The sequence below is a fragment of the Vespula pensylvanica genome, chromosome 6 (genome assembly GCF_014466175.1).
Source record: "Vespula pensylvanica isolate Volc-1 chromosome 6, ASM1446617v1, whole genome shotgun sequence".
NCBI lineage: Eukaryota > Metazoa > Arthropoda > Insecta > Hymenoptera > Vespidae > Vespula > Vespula pensylvanica.
Window position 1 is genome coordinate 8,680,988 of NC_057690.1, and position 17,695 is coordinate 8,698,682.

The window sequence follows — 17,695 nt, forward strand, 5'->3', positions numbered from 1 at the left end:
CTAAAAAGAGAAGAGATATTATTAACATGTGTGATAATATATCAATTTTAATAATACAATTTTTCATTTATTTTTTTTATAATTGTCCAATAATTACCAATAAAAAAGACGGAAATATCAAATAAAGGAAATAACTATCGTATAGTGTCATCTTTTTTCTACTTTACTTCCGATGAACTTATATATACGCATTCTTTATTTGTATGATTTTTGCAAAAACTACAACTAGAATCACTTAGAATAAATATATTTTTATTGATGGATGAAAAAAAAATAAATTGAGGTATTATTGGAAAAAGTATTAGATTTCTAATACTTTTTCATTAAATTTAATTGAATTTATTAGATAAAGGAATATATAGTAATTTGCGCATGGTGAAACTATGCAGAAGCAATTTAAAGTTGGCGGCATGGTCAATATGTCAAAAGAAGTCTAGATGGAAGAATTAGACTGAGTACCGTAATAATCAAGATAATGGAATATTATGGTGAAATGTTCTAAGAATATTTAAGATAGTGTCTAATATATAAAGGAACTATTGCAACGGACGAGAAAACACAAAATAGGATATGTAAAGTAGGATATTCATAAGGTTCGTTGCTATTTATCATAATCTTATAGATATTTTGCTACGTAATATTTCTCTTTCAAATGGTAACAGATCGGTATGTAAAAAACGAGCCAATGACACAAAAGACATACAATTACAAAAGTAAATAATTTAATGTTAAAAGAGTTGTTTACTTTTTTGTTAAATGAATTTGCATATAATAGCCATAATTTACAAGAAAGCCTGTCTTTTCCCTCTTAAAAATTATAACCATAATTAAATATACATTTATATGTTTCTAGTTTCGTTAATGGTATATAGTAGTGCAAAAAATTCTTATAAATTGAAAGTGTAATGTCATTTACAAATATGTTTAAAGCATGTGTTTGATTAATAATTCATTTTTGATTTAATATTATTACAGAGAAAGCTTTAAAATGGCGACAATACAACAAAATTCGGAATTTATTATTTTCGTAACACATGTGGAAGCAGAACATCAGTTTTTAAGAATATGGGGTCAGATCGATAAAAATTCTGCAACTTATGTTGAACGAATGATCTTACCTCTTTTTGAAAAATTTGCAATAGGATCTGGATATCCAGAATTACAAGAAGGACTATCCATTAATGCTTTATGTTGTGCAAGATTTCAAAATGATGGTTATTATCGTGCTAGAGTATGTAATATATGTCCAGATGGTAAAGTGGTATTACAATTTATTGATTATGGTAATATTGAAATCTTACCACAACATGAAGTATATTTATTGAGAAACATACCTGGATCAGAAACATTACAATCATTTCCACCAGTAGCATATGAATTTACGTTAGCAAACATTATACCTATTAATAATGTTTGGGATAATAAAACGATAGAAACTATTAAAAAAATATTACGATATAATGAATACAAAGCTTGTTGCCTTTCTACTGTTAGAAACCACACTTTTATTAAACTATATTATAATAATGAAGACTTTGGAGAACTCTTAGTAAAAAGACATATGGCAATGGATGCTACAATGCAAGATTTATTCAGGTAGAAATTATATGAAGAATTTTAAATTATAAAATGTTAAAGTAAAAGTAACATACAAATTATTTATTCAATTTTATTTTTCATGTATGATTATAATAAAATTTTAATGTGTTTTTTAGACCACGACGTATACAACAAATGTCACCATATCATATGCAAGATAGAAGAATGATAAATGAGGCTCGTATAGGCACACAATCTAACGCAAACCCTGCTTTTAATACAATGCAAGGTCAGGGTGCATGGCAGAATGTTTCCACACCTTATGTACAACCACAAAAGCTTGTACCCCATGCACCAGTTCAGGAAGCATTAGTATTTAAATCAAGAGTTTTAGATGTTGGTTCTAAATATCATGTATATGTATCTTTTGTTGAAGATGGACCACAAAAGTTTTCTGTACAAGTTCAAAGTACATCAGAAATATTGACTAAACTTATGAGAGATATCAATTCTCATCCAATGGAACCTTTACAAGAACCTCCATTACCTGGATCAGTATGTTTAGGTCGTTACACAATAGATAAAGTCTTATGCAGAGCAGTAGTAATGGCTGTAATGGAAAATAAGTGTAAATTATATTATGTCGATTTTGGTCATTCTGAAGTATTACCATATACAGATATCTTTCAATTACCACCACAATATATTAATCCTAGAGTACTTTCAATCAGATTTACATTAAGTGGAGTGAAGGAACTAAATGTTACACCAGAAATGACAGAATATTTTAAAAAGATAGTATCAGGAAGATCACTTGTGTTACATGTCCGTCCACCAGAAGGTCCACCACTTATACAATATGGAGATTTGTATGACAATGAGAAAAATATAAAAGATATTCTTAGACAAGCATTTACAGTTCCAGTAACAGTATCAAATATGGTTGTATATCAAGAACCACAACAATTATCAAAAGGTGCAGAAAGAACTGTACATGTTTCTTTTGTAGAAAGTTACATGAAATTTTTTATTCAACTCGATAATTCTGATAAATCTCTCGAATCTATAATGATTTATTTGGCTGATTATGTTAAAACTGCACCTACTTTACATCCAAATCAGGTATCAGTAGGAACACCTTGTGCTGCTCTTTACGAATCTCAATGGTAAATTGAAAACATATCAATATATTATAATATGACTAATAATGACACACATACATAATTAATAATTCATTTGTAGGTATCGTGCAAAAATTCTTAATGTTGATGGAGACAAAATAAGAATTTTATATGTAGATTATGGCAATGAAGTAACTGTAACTGCAGAATCTTTGCGTGTAATTCATAATGATTTAGTGACGAAGCTACCAGCACAAGCAATAAAATGTATATTAAGGGATTATAACACATTACCGACTGGTGAAGAATGTTACAATCAATTTGAAATGTTAATCTTGGAAAAAAGTCTATACATGGCAGTTATCGACGTACTCCCTGGTGGTTTATTGGTTGATTTATATGATCCTGAGATTAGGGATGATATAAAAAATATATTACATCGACTTTTTCCTTCGGAGAAAAATTTAAATATTAAATCAAATTCCCATGAATGTGAACATCAAAGTTCTATAAAAGTCCCTAAAAAGATACAAAGGTAAAACAATATATTTCTTTTAAACTGCACAGTAACAAATTTTCTCTCTAATAGCCTAGTTTTAAAATTATATTTACATTATCTAATTAACTACAATATAATTTGTTGTGTATATTAGGTACTATACAAAGATACCATTAAATATAGAAACTCAAGTAAAAAGTAAATCGAAGAATATAAAAGAAATACGGTAAAATAAACACTAAAACAAATATTTTTACATAATTTTTCTTTTCTTCTTTTTTACTTTAAACTTAATAAAACAGAAAACAAAAATTATTTTTTTAAATTCTACATATACTGCTTATGTTTTGCTTGTATAATCATCTTTAAACTTAATTTTGCATAAAATAAATCTTTCTTTTTTCTTTTCTTATCTTTTCTTATCTTTTCTTTTCTTTTCCTTAACAATTATTTCATTTCTATTATACTGTGTACATCAATGCTATTCAATTTTAATATCTTCAACTATACTGTGTTTTAATATACTTTAATTATTATTATAATTAAGAATGCATGTGAAAGTAACAGTAAAAATTTGTATAAATATAAATTGTTTATATGTTTTGTTTATTTTTTTATTGTACTATTATTTAAACAGCTTTTTGTGTATTATTATAATCATAGTTATGTTTGTTGCTATGTACTTCTATTATGGAAAAAATATGAATTAATTTTTATTTCTAGTGATAATGTAAATAAAGGGAATAAAGCAAATCAGGAAGATCCTACAAAAAACATGGCAATTGAACATACTAAATCAAAACCTTGGAAAAATGACTTAAATGGAGAAAGACAAGATAATAGATATGAAAAATCGAATTCCTTTCATGACAATTCAAGAAATGATCGATCTAGTAAAGATAGACTTAAAAATAACAATACAAAAAAGGACGAGCCATACAATAAACGAAATTATAATGATTCAAATTCATCTTACAAAGTTGGAAGAGATTCTCGCAGCAGAGGTAGATCTTTTGGCAATGATTCTAGATTCAACCGCAGTAGTGGTTTTGATAAAAATTGGAGCGATAAAGATTCTGATACATCATCCAGAAGTAGTGGTAAACGAGGTAGAGGTAGTGGCCCTAATCGTCATAGTCGTGGAAGGCCTCGTACAGAAGGAGTATCAGCAAGATTACACAATAGCAGATGGAACGATAATGATAATGACAAAGAAGTTAACAAAAGTGGAAAAACAAACAGTCAATATAATCAAAAAGTGCATCATTCAAAAGATAGAGCAAACTATAAGAATAATGTCACATCTAACAAAGAAAGTTCTTCCGAATCTAGGGATATGTCAAAGAATTTAGGAACAATAAACAATAGCATGCAAAATAATGAAAAACTTCAACTATCAAAATTAAGTTCAGAAAATATTGAAATACCTTCATTAAATATTATACTTGGAGCTATTAAAACGTGTATGACAGTTTTCATAAGCAGTCCAACTGATTTTTATATTCAGTTGAATCCTGATTATCTAGAATTAGATACTCTTATGGAAAATATTGCATCGACGTATGAAAATGGTGGAGATCTTTTAAAACAATCGGAAATAAAGCCTGAAAAATATTGTATTGCTCAATATAGCGAAGATCTTAAATGGTACAGAGCTGTAATCAAATCTGTAGAAAAACAACAAGTAATCGTACAGTTTATAGATTATGGAAATATAGAAATAGTTCATTTGGATAAAATCAAAACAATCCAAGATCAATTTTTGAAACTACCAATACAGACAATTCATTGCAAACTATTTGCAGCAAAAAATCAAATATGGGATTTAGATGCGATTGAAAGCTTTTCAAATAGAACAGATGGAAAAGTTTTAGAAATTGAATTTTTAACAAAAGATAATAATATATACGAAGTTATGCTACGTGAAATTATTAATAATGTGCCAGAACCTATATACATAAATGAGGATTTTTTTGATGGTACTGATATAATGAAAGTTAGAGAGACAGCGTTAAATCAAATAAAGCAAATAGACATAGTAGAACAGTCTAGTGAATATGATTATGTATCATCTAATTCAAAGTGGGCAAAGGAACAATTTGAGCTTGGATCTCATAAGGATATAATTATCACATGGTTTATAAATCCTAATAATTTTTATTGTCAAATACTTGATAAAGAGGTTGAATTTCGAAACATGATGAATGAAATACAAAGAATGTATGTTAATAGAAAGCCTGTTACATATACATTGCAGGTATTAATATTTTTTATTTACTATATCTTTTACATAGTGTAATCAGATATAATAAAACTAATAATATTAATATTTTATTTATGAACAGGTAGGTGCAGCTGTAATAGCTATATTTTCTGAAGATAAAGCATTATATCGTGCTGAAATTATTGAAAATAAAAGTGATGAATATATTGTGCAATATATTGATTTTGGAAATCGTGCTTTGGTAAATAAAAGTGATATTTACCAAGTTGAAAAGAAATTAATGCAGCTTCCGAAGCAAGCATACCATTGTTCTTTGCAAAATATTAAACCTTTCATAGGTTCAAAATGGTCCGAAGTTAATACACAAGCAATTGATGATTGTTTTAATGCTGATAAATATGGATGTTTATTTCATAATATAGAAAATGACAAGTATATCGTTTCATTGAATAATTGTGGACAAGATGTTGCTAACATATTAGTCAATAAAAATTTAGCATCTTATGCTATAGTAAATACTATTATGCCTACTGATGGTAAGTACATCCATTAAAGTTTAAATTAAATTGTATGGACATCTTTAAAACTAAAAGAGACTTTTATTAATAGAAAATTCAACTAACGAATTAGATAAATCTCTTGATATACAAAAGATAGATATCAATCTTTTGAATGGTCAAACATTAAAAGTAAGAGTTTGTAACGTGCAAAGCGCAAGCAAATTTCATATTGAACTTTCTTCAATTATGGAGAGTAACAATGATAAATGTATAATTAACAAGAATTTCAAGGTATTATATCTTATCATGTACTTGTATAAAATAATATAATATAAATTAGAAATAAAATGTTTTTAATTACTTTCTTGTATATGTATATATAATTTTTCATTGTTATTATATTTATCAATATAGATGTTAACTGATACACAGAATCAACCAATAGAGTGCTGTCTTCTTAATGCATCTTCTTTTGAAACGAATAAAAATTGGAAAGAAATAATTGAGAATAAGGAATTGATTATGTATGTAGAAGAAGTCAATAATAACAGGTAATGAAAATGATAGCTTTTATTTATGAATAGTAATTATAAATAAACTAATATAAATATTTTTTTCATTATAGGCTTATCATTAAATTATATGATCTGATGGGTAATAAAATAAAAAGCCAAGAAGATTTAGATGAAAAAATATATCCAATTTGTCCAATGCCTATTTTAAATCAAACTTATAAAATAATAGTATCATATGCAGATCATTCTGGAAGTATTTGGCTACAACGTAGTGTAGATTATGATAAAAATATACACTTAAGTCAAGCATTGGAAGAACATTACGCTAACTGTGGGAAAACATTGAAACCAGAGATAGATATGTTGTGTGCTGTAAAAGTTGCAGATGGTTACTGGAATAGAGCGAAAATCATTAAATTCACTGATAAGAGTGTTTATGTAAATTTTATTGATTATGGAAACACACAAGAAGTTAGTATCGAATCGCTAATGGAATTAGATCCAAAATTTTTTGTACCGTATCAATTAGCAATTAATGCTTCATTGACGGTTACTTTAAATGGTACATTATCTGAACAGATAAATATATTGCAAGAGCAATTATCTAACAGAAACCTTACTGCAAATTTTTCTAATGTAAACAAAAAGTGGATAGTTGAATTATTTGATAACGAAGAAAAGATTAGTGATAAATTCCGTTCAATGAATTTAGTAAAATCTTTAGCTGAAAATGAGTCAGAAAATTATCAGTTAATAACTGGTAAAAGGTATAATGTCTGTGTGTCTCACATTGATTCTCCAAGTCAGTTTTGGATCCAATTAACAAATGAAGCTGAAATTCTTAAACGAAAATATGTAGAATTACAAGCTGATATTTCTACATGTCCATTAATAGATGGCATCTTAGAAGAAAGTTCTCTTTGTGTAGCAGTTTATTCTATTGATAATATGTGGTACAGAGCAGAAGTTCTTGATGCAGATGAAGATATTACTACAGTACGATTTATTGATTATGGAAATACAGACGTAATTGATAACAAATCAGAAAATATTCGAGCACTGACAGATAATTTAAAATCAATGAAAAGATATGCAACCAAATCTAGATTAGACATTATTCCTGTAGATTCTGAAGATTGGAGTGAAGCAACTTGTGATCGTTTTAGTAATTTAGTAACGACAGCAGATTCTTTAGAAGCTTTAATAATTGCTGACAGTGTACCAAAACGAGTTGAACTATTCGTAAATGATAAAAGTATCAGTGAAATATTAGTTGAAGAACACCATGCTGTAAGAATATATGCAGAGCAAGATCTAATAGATGAAATAGTAGAGTTAGAATTAGATCCACATTCTGCATTTGTGAGTCATATTAATTCACCAAGTGAATTTTGGGTTCAAGAAGAAAAATCCATTGCTGACTTAGAAGTAATGTCTGATAGATTTATGGTTGCAGATATGTTCCCTAAAGTAGATGAGATAAAAGAAAATTTATTGTGTGTTGCTAAATTTCCAGAAGATGAACAATGGTATAGAGCACGTGTTATATCTCACTATAATGGTGAAACAAAAGTTATATACATTGATTATGGAAATTCAGCTATATCTACTGAAATTCGTGCTATTCCAGAGGACTTAGTAAAAATAGCACCTTTATCTCGAAGATGCAGCTTGGTTCTTCCTGAAGGTTTAACAAAATGGTCTAATGAAGCATGTCGAGAATTTACAAAATTAGCAGCTGATGGCGCTACAATATTTCTTTTGGATGTTCTGAAGGAACAAGAAATATCATTAGTAAGACTCACTTTAAATGAGAAGAATGTAACAGATTTATTAGCTGTTTTTTGTGAAAAACAAATAACGGATATAGAAGAAAGATTACCACCTCTTGGAGAAGAAAATTCACCTAATGTTGTAGTAAGTCATGTTAATACACCAGCTGAATTTTGGGTACAAGCAGAGGCCAGTATTGCTGAATTAGAAGTAATGTCGGATCGTCTACAAGCTGCACCCAGCTTTCTTCCATTAACTAATTTAGAAAATGGAACGATTTGTGCAGCTAAATATCCAGATGATGAACAATGGTACAGAGCAAAAATATTATCACAGAATGAAAGTGGCGTGAATGTCTTATATATAGACTATGGCAGTACTGCCATTAATATAGAATTAAGAATACTACCTGAAGATATTGTAAATATTCCTACATTGTCCAAAAGATGTGCTCTACAAATACCACATTATATTTCATTTTGGTCTGAAGAAGCTTGTAAAACTTTTAAAGATCTTGCTGCTGATGGAGCAACAATGTTTCAATTCGAAATTCTTGACAATGAAGATCCTATGCATGTCAAATTAAGCATAGATGGAAAAGATATTACAGAAATTCTTTTACCTTTGTGCAAAGATACTAATACCAAATCAGAAAAATGTATAGTAGTGGAACAGATAACTAATAGCAATATAGAGTTATATAATAAACTAACAAATACGAAAGAAAATCCTGAAAAATTGAATGAGCTAACACAAAAATCAACCAATACGATTATATGTTCTGTTAACGAAAAGAGTTCAACAGAATTATTAGAACAAGAACATATTCATGAATCTGTCACTGCATCAATAGAGGAAACAAATTCTATTACTAATATAACAGAACTTAGTATTGATGATATAATAAAAAATATGATCGAAGATACTCACAGAGATAGTGAAAATGAAGACTCTATCAATATAGAGAATATTGAAATTACTATGCAATCTAGTTCAGAAAATTTGATAACACAAGAAATATCAAAAGCAGATAATAACTTTGACATTAATTATGATCTAATTATAAATAATGAAGATAATAAAAGAGAAGATGATAAAAATGAGAAGAGGTCAACTAATGTTATAGTTGTCGATACTAGTGATGTTGATGAAAAATTATCTGAACAGCAACAAACTAAATGTTCGTTAGAAATACCAACTTCAGAAAAATCTGAACTCAAAGTCGTTAAAAACACTGAAACTGATGAAGAAATACTAAATAAAGAAGAAATAAAATATTCTTTCAATATGTTAGTCTCAGAAAAAGCTGATCTCAAAGTAATTGAAAATATTGAAACTGATGAAAAATTTTCGGATAAAGAAGAAACAAAATGTTCCCTCGATATATTAGTCTCGGAAGAAACTGACCTCAAAGCAGTTGAAAATATTAAAACCAATGAAAAATTTCCGGACAAAGAAGAAACAAAATATTTCCCTGATATGTTAGTCTCAAAAGAAACTGACCTCAAAGTAGTTGAAAATATTGAAATCGGTGAAAAATTTCCAGACAAAGAAGAAACAAAATGTTCCCCCAATATGTTAATCTCAGAAGAAACTGACCTCAAAGTAACTGAAAATACTGAAGCCATTGAGAAATCTCTAGATAAACAAAAAATAACATGTTCACCCAATACATTCTTATCAAATGTTGATGTTAGTCAAAATTCTGTAAAACAGGAAAAAATTACTTGTTCATTAGACATTTCTGAAACAGAAAAACCAGGAACAAATATGGCAATTGAAGATATTTAAAAAAAAAATACAGAAGAGTCAAGTATATAGACCTCTATTGGAAAGCAACAGTAAGTATTTACAATGTAGAGAATCGTATTTTAATGTATTAATAGTAATAATGATAGATCTTACTTGAAAATAAAAATATTACAGAATCACCAAAACTATTACTTATAAGTAAGACTGATTTTGTAAATGCATGTAAACTTATGAAAAGAAAATACAAACAAAACAATTTTATCATGAAGAACTATGATGAGAAAATGAATTGAACAAAAATGAATTGCTTATTGCGGCGAGAGGCAATATCTTTAAGAAAAACAAGGTTCATACGGTAAATCCATAAAAGTAGGAAAAGGGAAGTACTTACCGTGGCCATAAAAGATGACATTCCCATGTGTATGGTATCATTATAACAGGATTAATTAACTCAAGTATAAAGTTATAATAGATCCAGGAAGGCATTAAAATGATATAAAAGTTAATTTGTTTATTTTTGCTTTCGTTTTGGTTAAAATTTTTGTTTATTAAGTTTTTTTTTATAGTGATATATATGTGGTGTACGCATATATACATACTACACATACATAATTCTATTAAGATACGTTTATATCACTGTTTAAGTTTATCATTCATTTTAAGCAAAGTTCAATATTTTTATTTGTAATTATTTAATAAAAACTTTCATGTGCCACCATTTAAACAAATATTTCACCAAAGATTAATTCAGTTTAATTCGTTACATCAGTACTAAGGTTGTGCATGTTTATTATAAAGACATTTTCTCTCCACAGTATATAATTTGCACATTTATGATATGACATATTATGGGACATAATGATTAAATATTTATAAATTATTCTTTTTCGATATTGACACACGACAAATGTGTAAGTTCAAATAAAAACTATAACTTTGTTATTTATTATTTCAATTGATATTAAAAAGAATTATTTATATACATTTACTTCTATGAATTTTTTCAATTTTATAACCATTACAAATACTTTCTTTACTTTGATTTTTTTTACAAGTTTGAAGTTATGTTATCTAATATATATATATATATATATATATATATATATATATATATATATATATTACTCAATTTTTAATTTTGTTACTAAATGATATCGAAGATAGAACAAACAATTAAAAATATATATATCAGTATTACTGAAGTAATAAAAAAGAACTAATTGACAGAAGAAATATTTCTACTTTTTATAATTTGTTAGATACATTTTAAATACAATGTTTTCCAGATTTTATTAGTAAATATTTCAAAAATTTATTGATCTATACTTTGATAATTATTAATTTAAAACATGTAATACACATCATGCGATATATATTCTATAAAGTATATCTTATATTTTTTTAATAATACTGTGGACAGATAAAAAGTATATAATAAGAATAATGCTTATTAATTTTTATCAATGTTATAAATTTAGTTAATAATTTCTAAAATAATTGTTGATATTATTATTTTAGACTAATTTCATATATCAATATTTTAGTTTCGTTTTTGTTCCTATATATAAATATAAACTATTAACTAAAACTATAAAATCTATAAACTACTAAAATTAATAACTTGTAATTAAACCTAAAATTATACGAATTTTTGTATTCTGCTTAAATATATTTTTTAATAAAATATTTCCGAAATATTCTTTATCTTTTGTATTAAAATTTACATTTATATTTCAAATATAAATTTTGTTTATCGAAATAAAAAATAAAGGATGTGTTTTTACAATAATAAGTATAAAAATGAGTTAGGAAAATAAGTTAGAAATTAAAATCTTGAATATACAATTTCTTTAAGAGTCAATTTTAAAATACGTTTTTTTATATTTTTCCCATCATTTTACGTTTTGCCTTACGATCTTTACGCCATTTTTCTAAATTAATAATTAAAATTGATCAAATCTATCCTCTAAATTATTATTTGTTAAAATAAAAATCTCAATGACAAATAAATATGTTACCTTTACGTTTCGCTATTTCGACATTTTTATCTATTTCGAAGTTATATTGGTTTTGTCTTTCACGAGCAAAAATATCTCGAGCAAGTGCGATTTCATCTTCTAAATACCAACGCAATGGTTTACGACAACGTTTGCAATTACCAAGAAAAGGTATACCCCTTGTTCTAGACATAATACGTTGAATCGGAAAAGGTAATCGAGAGACATCTTGAATACGAAATTTTAAACTTGGACCACCACTTCCGACAACTACGTCAGTCAAAGAGCCTTTAAAAGGTGGTGGTCGTTTATCATAAAGAGTTCGAGGATCTAAATTTTTCTTATTGCAACAAAACCCGAAAGGTTTCTTCTCGATAATGTTATCTTTTGATACCGTCGGTGTCCTTTTTTGAAAAGATTTCTTCATTTTCTTTTTCTTTTTTTTAATGGAAATTACTTTTAGTAATTATCATTAAAATTCATTGTACAAAAAGACATTACGAATTTCTTAACAACTTCAGTTGAATTTCACTGCTTTTAAGAAATTTTTTTTAATTTGTAATAACTGTTTTCTTTTCCAATATTGTAGTCTAAAAAAATATTGATTTAACATGAACTTAAATAAATAGAAATGTTCAATTTATAAATAAATTTTTTGTTAAATTTATAAATAAATTTAAATTCGAGAATCGAAATCACATATCAAAATAAGATATATACATAAATTTCAATATTCAATATCGATACTGTTTCGATTGTAATTCAATTAATTTATAATTCGATTGATATCTGTTCGAAAAAATTGAAAATAACACACAATAAAGAATTTATTTTGTGATGTGATCGATTTAAAAAATTAATGAAAAATTGTGTACGTGAAAAAGGTTATATTGTCATTCTTAATCGGTATTAATGGATGTCAACGAATTTATTGTTTTCAAATGTTGTGATCGACTCACGTGGAATATCAACACATTGGTGCCATTTATAGATAGAAGATATAGAATTCCTACATATATTACTATAGTGCCAATTAAAAACACCCAGTATTAATAAAAATATATTTCAGCAGGCAAACATCAAAAATGCAATAATCAAATAAACCATCACTATGTTATTGCTTGTTATTTGATTTTAACTTATAGATCATTGCTTTGTAAAATCAGAATTGTAAGTATTTACTATTCTTTTACAACTTATAAAAGAAACAAATATATTAATAGAATCATTTTAATTTTTTTTATAGATATGTTATTTTACAAACAACAAAGACTTATAGTATCTTATATATTGTAATATGTAAGAGCATTCTTTTAAAATCAGAATTGTATTAAAATGTATTATTTATTACGTCCTTGTTATCGCGTGAGCTTTAAGCTCATATCAAAGTTCAACTTTAAATACATTATTCTTTCTATTAGTTTTATTATGCTCTTAAATTATTTTGGAGCATTTACTCATATGTTTGAAGTTACCTATGATAAACATTTTGTTTATCCTTATAATGGCGACATACATGATTTTGTAAATGCATTAAGATATAATCAAAAACCTACTGTTGATCCAATTAATGTATATAATTATTCTTTTATATATAATAATGAAGAAAAATGTGTAGAAACCGAGCATAGTAAGTTTCGTGTAGTATATATAATTAAATCAGCTGTACAGAATTTTGATAGAAGGATAGCAATACGAAATTCATGGGGATTTGAAAAAAGGTTTTTCGATGTTCCATCGAGAACAGTATTCCTATTAGGTATTCATCAAGACAATGAAGAACTACAAGCTAAAATAAAACTCGAAGCAATGAAATACAAAGACATTGTACAAGCAAATTTTATAGATACATATTATAACAATACTATAAAAACAATGATGGGTTTTAAATGGGCAGTAAAGTATTGCTCTAATTCCAAATTTTATATGTTTGTTGACGACGATATGTATGTTTCAGTTAAAAATGTTTTAAGATTTATAAGGAATCCCACTAATTATCCAGATTATTTAAAAGAACCAAAAAAGATTTCTCAAAAAAGAGAAATAAGATATCCATACGTATCAAAAATAAATTTCTCACATATATCAAATTTGTTAAACGAAGAAAATGAAATGAATTATTTGAATACAGAATATATATCTGATACAAATACCTATATTAAAGAAGAGTTGTCTTCCAATGCAGAATTAATACAGTTATCTGAAGTTTCCTCTTCTACTCAGGAAAATATTAATAATCAAAACTATAGTATAGAAAACCAACTAACTACAATTTTAAATAATAGCAAAGATGCTCAAGATGTACTTACAAAAGTAAATAACAATGTGAAGGAGAAAAGAATTTTTGAAAATATATCATCATTATATATTTATGATGAAATAGAATCACCAATTCGTAAGAAAAGACAAGTATTTGATTTTGAACTTCCAGAAGATGTTAGATTATTTGCAGGTTTTGTATTTGTTTCTTCTCCGCATCGTCATAAATCATCGAAGTGGTATGTTTCATTGGAAGAATATCCTTATCATTTGTGGCCACCATATGTTACTGCTGGTGCATATATAATTTCACGAGAAGCTCTTTTGGATATGTATTATACAAGTTTTTATACAAAACACTTTAAATTCGATGACATTTTTTTGGGTCTAGTAGCTAAAAAAGCTGATATAGAACCATTTCATTGTGAAGAATTTCATTTTTATAAAAAAGATTATACAAAATTCAATTACAAATATGTAATCACTTCTCATGGATATGGAGATCCTAATGAATTATTGCAAATTTGGAATGAACAAAAAGCTCTTGGAAATGCATAAACTATATGTAAAATAATTTTTACAGGGTACATGAAAACTTAATTCAATTTAATATTATCATTTTCATTAAAAAAGACATTTCTTATTATTATTTGCAAATATTAATCTGCATTAATGGTATATTCCTGTACTTGTCGATACAAAAAAAAAAAAAAAAAAAAAAAAAAAAAAAAAAAAAGACCTTGATAGAAACATATAAGAATATTATTAACTTTCAAACAAATTATGTTTTGCTATTATTATATTGTAGATTGCACTCAATATAATTACAAAAAATGAAATATTAAATATGATATAAATAGTATTATTACAGAAATTTCTACAAATATAAAATATACTTATAAACGAATCCACAATCTTTGGTCAATCTTTATGTAATACAGAACAATAGTTTATAATAGGAAAATTAAAGTAATACGAATTAATTTCGATAATTGACTAATATTAGATATAAATTAAAATTCTTACAAACTATTACATCATCATTATATTCCTAAGTACATTTATTTGCAATTTTTAGTAATGAAAAAATATCCCTATGAAAATGATGCCTATTTAAATGACCATACACCATATGACAAGATATATATAATAATGTACATTATTGTATTTATAAATAGATTATGAAAAATTTGTACAATTATCAATATTTCAGTATAATGTATAATTACAAAATAATCTATTATCTTATAGAAAATATTTACAATTTTGTACTTGTTACAAACTGGTAGATCAATTTCTTTAATAGATAATATAATGTGAACGTTTTAATAAATACATTCTAAAAAATTTATTGATATTTTTATTTCATCATTGTCTAAATTGTTGCTTATCCATACTGGCCTTCACTAAAGATTGATCTAAATTTGTAGCTTCTCTTTTTATCATATTAAGTAACAATTGAGAACTTTCTAAAATCTAAAATAATGCATTATTTGTAATAATGCATATAGTATGCATTATTACACAATAATGCACACATTATTACACATATATACAAAATAATCAATATAGAATGTTATAAATAAATATAACTTACTTTCATATATGCTGTTTCAGTATCTGCAATAGTTCTGTCATATTCATTTCTAACAGCTACTCTTTTAGCAAGGCTATCATTTAATCGTGTAAGTTTATGAGACATTTTTTCTATTTCCCTCTGTAGATTATTTTTCTCTTCTTCTTGCGATTCAATTTGTGTTTGCAGTTCCGCTCGCCTCAACTTCATTTCTTCCAAACCTTGAAAAAGTTTCAAAAAAACTATTGAAAAAATGTGACAGATACGTTATATATACCCATATATTAATAATATTACATAAAAATTTACTCCTTTAAAAGGATGCATTAACATATCTAAACAAACCTAATCATGAAAGAAAAATAAATGATATATATCCAATTCCAATAAAAAATAACTTACATTTTACTAATTCTTGATTATATGTTTGCAATGCAGCACCGTGCTGGGACATCTTACATCCTTCATTTACATAAAAATCTAATTAATGTATATAGGAGGTACAACAAAAAATTTTTCTGTTAAATCAAAAAGATATTTATCTAGATTTGTTCACGTTAACAATATCCCTAAGGTTAGCAAATTTGATGTTTAATTTTGGCGCGAAGTCAGAAGTAAATAACCTAAAACTTCCGTAAATAAAAAATGATCATTTTTTAATTGAACGTTCTATAAGAAATAATTCCAATAAAATTTATTATACATACAAGGTTTTTTTTTTAATAAAACATTCTATATTTTAATAATAAATGTCATATTATTATAATCAATTTTGTAAATGACTTACGTGATATATTTATACTGTAATAGCTATCAAAGAATTCAAATAACAGAATCCTTTAACAAATACATTTAACAGAATTATAATATTATTAAAAAATATATATATTTAACTAAATTACTTAATAAAAAAAACATTAAATGCCACAAACGAAAGATATCAGCGTCTCAAGCGTATATAGTCTACAAAACGCGATCCTTTCTTGAATTTAAGTTCCCACCAATAGAAATACGTCTATGTTCACATAAATTTGCTTGATTGGTTAATAAAAATAATTTCTTATTATTATTGGTAATTTACTTCGAAAATAAATTTCAAATTATAATAATGTAAAATATTAAAAAAAAAAAAATAAGAAAATGTATAATAATCGTATAAATTGTATAAATTTATGATAAATTGTATAAACAATTGAAAAATTGTAGAATTTATATAGTTTTTAACTTTACTATCAAATTATTTATTTTATAATAAGGTTTATCTATAAATATGGCTTGATATTGTTTCCTTTATTTCAAATTTAATATAATAAAAGTTTTATTAAACTATACACAATAAAAAAATTAACATATATAAGAATAAATATATTATTAAAATTAATTGCAGAATGATTCTTACATTAAAAACGAACAATTTGAACGTGCAATTTATAAAAATATTTATTAAATATATAAAGATATATTGTTATCTAAATGTATGTAGGTATAAACAAATTTTATATTTATTACAATAAGAAATATAAAATAATAAGGAAATAAATAATAATAAAATAATAAGGAATGTAGATATTTCTTAAAAATAACGTATTTAATTAAAAAATTCTTTTACTTAAAAGTTTTTTTTAATTAAACAAAGAAACAAAATAAATATCTTTCCTTTTTGATTTTTCTTAGAAATTACAGTATTCTATAGTTATTCTTTCTTAAAAAAGGATTGTTCATCACGTAGATACTTATTGAATATTATAAATGCGCGAAAGCAGTTGGCCTTACCTTACCTTTTAAAGGCGCTGCAGAAGTATCTTTGAAGACTAAACCGCGATGAATGCACCTTTCGCTTTGACACACCATTCTCTCCACTAGTAGTAGTAGTACGAGAGTCAGTGAAGCGTTTGTACACCTTCATTCGCGTTACAGCGTAGTTAACTCGATGTGAACTA

The 17,695-nt window shown here is 25.9% G+C and overlaps 4 protein-coding genes across 7 annotated transcripts; 2 read left to right on the forward strand and 2 right to left on the reverse strand.

Moving 5' to 3' along the window:
- Positions 1 to 412: 412 nt before the first annotated feature.
- Positions 413 to 10,854, forward strand: LOC122629797 (maternal protein tudor). 2 transcript variants are annotated; one of them, XM_043813584.1, is made up of 11 exons: positions 413 to 593; positions 976 to 1,596; positions 1,716 to 2,705; positions 2,782 to 3,195; positions 3,314 to 3,385; positions 3,883 to 5,416; positions 5,505 to 5,919; positions 5,993 to 6,174; positions 6,298 to 6,434; positions 6,509 to 10,012; positions 10,098 to 10,854. In XM_043813584.1, exons 2-10 carry the CDS (start codon positions 989 to 991, stop codon positions 9,960 to 9,962), a joined length of 7,806 nt encoding a protein of 2,601 aa, XP_043669519.1. In that variant the 5' UTR covers positions 413 to 593; positions 976 to 988; the 3' UTR covers positions 9,963 to 10,012; positions 10,098 to 10,854. The 2 variants fall into 2 exon arrangements, with proteins under 2 accessions (XP_043669519.1, XP_043669520.1); XM_043813585.1 differs by lacking the exon at positions 3,314 to 3,385 and having other exon boundaries at positions 10,098 to 10,853.
- A 947-nt stretch (positions 10,855 to 11,801) lies between these two features.
- Positions 11,802 to 12,522, reverse strand: LOC122630168. Its single transcript, XM_043814353.1, has 2 exons — positions 11,942 to 12,522; positions 11,802 to 11,854 (listed from the first exon to the last, which is right to left on the reverse strand). Exons 1-2 carry the CDS (start codon positions 12,345 to 12,347, stop codon positions 11,802 to 11,804), a joined length of 459 nt encoding a protein of 152 aa, XP_043670288.1. The 5' UTR covers positions 12,348 to 12,522.
- Positions 12,170 to 14,885, forward strand: LOC122629979 (beta-1,3-galactosyltransferase brn). 2 transcript variants are annotated; one of them, XM_043813942.1, is made up of 3 exons: positions 12,170 to 12,283; positions 12,990 to 13,090; positions 13,167 to 14,885. In XM_043813942.1, exon 3 carries the CDS (start codon positions 13,256 to 13,258, stop codon positions 14,735 to 14,737), a length of 1,482 nt encoding a protein of 493 aa, XP_043669877.1. In that variant the 5' UTR covers positions 12,170 to 12,283; positions 12,990 to 13,090; positions 13,167 to 13,255; the 3' UTR covers positions 14,738 to 14,885. The 2 variants fall into 2 exon arrangements, with proteins under 2 accessions (XP_043669877.1, XP_043669879.1); XM_043813944.1 differs by lacking the exon at positions 12,170 to 12,283 and adding an exon at positions 12,582 to 12,791.
- A 501-nt stretch (positions 14,886 to 15,386) lies between these two features.
- LOC122629769 (Sjoegren syndrome nuclear autoantigen 1 homolog) lies at positions 15,387 to 16,714 on the reverse strand. 2 transcript variants are annotated; one of them, XM_043813536.1, is made up of 4 exons: positions 16,543 to 16,714; positions 16,158 to 16,217; positions 15,777 to 15,976; positions 15,387 to 15,655 (listed from the first exon to the last, which is right to left on the reverse strand). In XM_043813536.1, exons 2-4 carry the CDS (start codon positions 16,207 to 16,209, stop codon positions 15,548 to 15,550), a joined length of 360 nt encoding a protein of 119 aa, XP_043669471.1. In that variant the 5' UTR covers positions 16,210 to 16,217; positions 16,543 to 16,714; the 3' UTR covers positions 15,387 to 15,547. The 2 variants fall into 2 exon arrangements, with proteins under 2 accessions (XP_043669471.1, XP_043669472.1); XM_043813537.1 differs by having other exon boundaries at positions 16,158 to 16,384.
- Between the last annotated feature and the right edge of the window lie 981 nt (positions 16,715 to 17,695).